The following is a 2,500-nucleotide window of genomic DNA, read 5'->3' as shown; positions in this document are numbered from 1 at the left end:
CAGCTCTCTTGTCTTTGTGTCAAATGTTATTGAGGTGTCAACTTTGTCTTTCATCTTTTTGTAGGGTTAATAAAATAAAGTGCCTTTCATTGATAGAAGATTGGTAGAATTGTTAAAGCATTGGATAAGGTACTTTGCAACATTTGTCACCTTGTATTCTGAGTTCAGTATGTTGCAATTATTTATGGCTGGTTTGACAATAACTTTGACCCTGCTTTCACTTGTTTGGAAGCTTTGAAAATGGTAAAGAGTTGTGGGCAATACCATTCCATCATCGACTAAACAGTTGAGAAAAATATTACAAACATGATTTTAATAGAAAAATGTAAGGGAGTGGAACAGCAGAATTCGCCTCACTGCACTATACTGACTCCTTGTTATTGCACATGAAGAGATAGCAACAAGAAGAAACATCATCCTTTCTCTGCAGAGTGTTTAGTGTTGGGAATAGCATCCAGCCATAAAAACCATGCCAAAACAGACACTGAAACATGGCACAGGCTCCTGCCTGGCCAGCTCCTGTTAAACTATCCAACCCATGTCAGCATGGAAGGAGGATGTTCAATGATGATGATGATAATAAATTTTATATGATATAATTTACATGTGTATGGAGTATGTGTAAGAAATATGGTGCTGTGTGGTAATGAAAAATAGTTTTTTTTTTTTGTGTAGGATTTCTTGAGAAAGAAAAATTGGTCAAGTATAATCATTTGGATACGCAACATTAACTTATGTGAAAGGATCATTATAAGACAGCTTGGAAGGTAGCTAAGGATTAAAGGCATCTATCAATGTAGAAAGACACAACTACTGCACTGGTATGGACACACAGTGCACATGGAGAATGAATACTAAGAATGGGTAGTAAAAGGTACTTGCAACATATGATAATCATAAAAGACACAGAAAGAAATAATAAAATCAAATCTCGACATGGTAGATGTTATGGATAAGATCATAGAGGTTCTTTGTAAGTGGCTATATTCTCCATGGCAGACTCATGTCAGCATAGAAAACTTATGATGTTTATATGTGTGTATAATATAAATATGATGTTCAAGTACTTCTCAAGATTGCTTATTATTCTGTTTTCTCTTTGGCACAGATCATGTTGGAAAACATTTCCAAAATGCTGGAAAGACAAAGAACAAGGTGAAAAGTACAAACACTGAAAGCTGTAAAGAAATATCTCTTCAGGAGTTGAGTAAGAAGTCAGATCGTACTTTAAACATACAGGTAATTAGTATTTACAAGGTTTGGGTCATATTCTATACACCTAGCTGTATATGTATATATATATATAACGGGAAGCTTTATGAAAATAAACAAAAGACGAAGGCAGGTGGAAGACAAACGAACAATTGTATTAGTATGGCGCTCAGGAAATATAAATAAAACAAGTCTTTAACGTTTCGAGCCTACGCTCTTCAACAGAAAGATACACAGAGAGAGAAAAACACAGAAAGAAGGAGAGAAAAAAAATGCGTGCAGTAGCTAACGAATCAACATGGCGATATATATATATATATATTAGGTGTACACCAAGGCTCAGCCCTCAGTCCCCTTTTATTCATCATAGTCCTCCAGGCAATAACAGAGGAATTCAAAACAGGATGCCCCTGGGAGCTCCTCTATGCTGATGACCTGGCTCTCATAGCAGAATCACTACCGGAACTAGAAAAGAAATTTCAGGTGTGGAAGCAAGGGTTAGAATCAAAGGGCCTTAGAGTAAATGTAGCAAAGACCAAAGTTATAGTAAGCAGAAAGGCGAACTCAGCACACACACCCTCAGGTAGGTGGCCCTGCTTGATCTGTAGGAAAGGTGTAGGTAGAAACTCCATAAGATGCACCCAATGTAAGCTATGGACGCATAAGAGGTGCAGCAACATCAAAGGGGAATTAACTGATAAGATAGCTTTCATGTGCAGCAGATGCACAGGGACAATCGACATCACAGACACTCAGAAAACAGATCCCATCACACTCCAGGGGGAGAAACTAGAAGTAGTTGATAGTTTCCGCTACATGGGTGACCAAGTTAGTAGTGGAGGTGGATGCTCAGAGAGTATCACTACTAGAATACGAATAGCCTGGGCAAAGTTCAGAAAGCTCCTACCCCTACTGGCGACAAAGGTCTCTTGCTCAGAGTGAAAGGTAGATTGTATGATGCATGTGTGTGAACTGCCATGCTTCATGGTAGTAAAACATGGGCTGTGACTGCAGAGGACATGCGTAGACTTGAAAGAAATGAAGCTAACATGATCTGCTGGATGTGTAATGTCAGTGTGAGCGCACGACAGAGTGTAAGCACCCTGAGAGAAATGCTGGACATAAGAAGCATCAGATGTGGTGTGCAAGAGCGACGCTTGCGATGGTATGGTCATGTACTGCGGATGGATGAGGAGAGATGTGTGAAGAAGTGCCACTCCCAAACAGTTGAAGGTATCAGGGGGAGAGGTAGACCAGGAAGACATGGGATGAGGTAGTCAAGCATGAC

General features: G+C 39.4%; 1 protein-coding gene across 1 annotated transcript in view; it reads left to right on the top strand.

The window, feature by feature from the left end:
- Positions 1–2,500, top strand: part of LOC115209582 (zinc finger CCCH-type with G patch domain-containing protein) — a 231,482-nt gene that overhangs the window by 207,411 nt on the left and 21,571 nt on the right. The window contains exon 9 of the mRNA XM_029778020.2: positions 1,109–1,239. Within this exon, the coding sequence (XP_029633880.1) occupies positions 1,109–1,239 (131 nt within the window). The remainder of the gene's footprint in view (positions 1–1,108; positions 1,240–2,500) is intronic.

This window comes from Octopus sinensis, linkage group LG3, assembly GCF_006345805.1.
Source record: "Octopus sinensis linkage group LG3, ASM634580v1, whole genome shotgun sequence".
NCBI classification, from domain to species: Eukaryota; Metazoa; Mollusca; class Cephalopoda; order Octopoda; family Octopodidae; genus Octopus; species Octopus sinensis.
The sequence above is the reverse complement of the archived record's forward strand: the minus strand, read 5'-3'. Positions and strand labels throughout refer to the sequence as shown.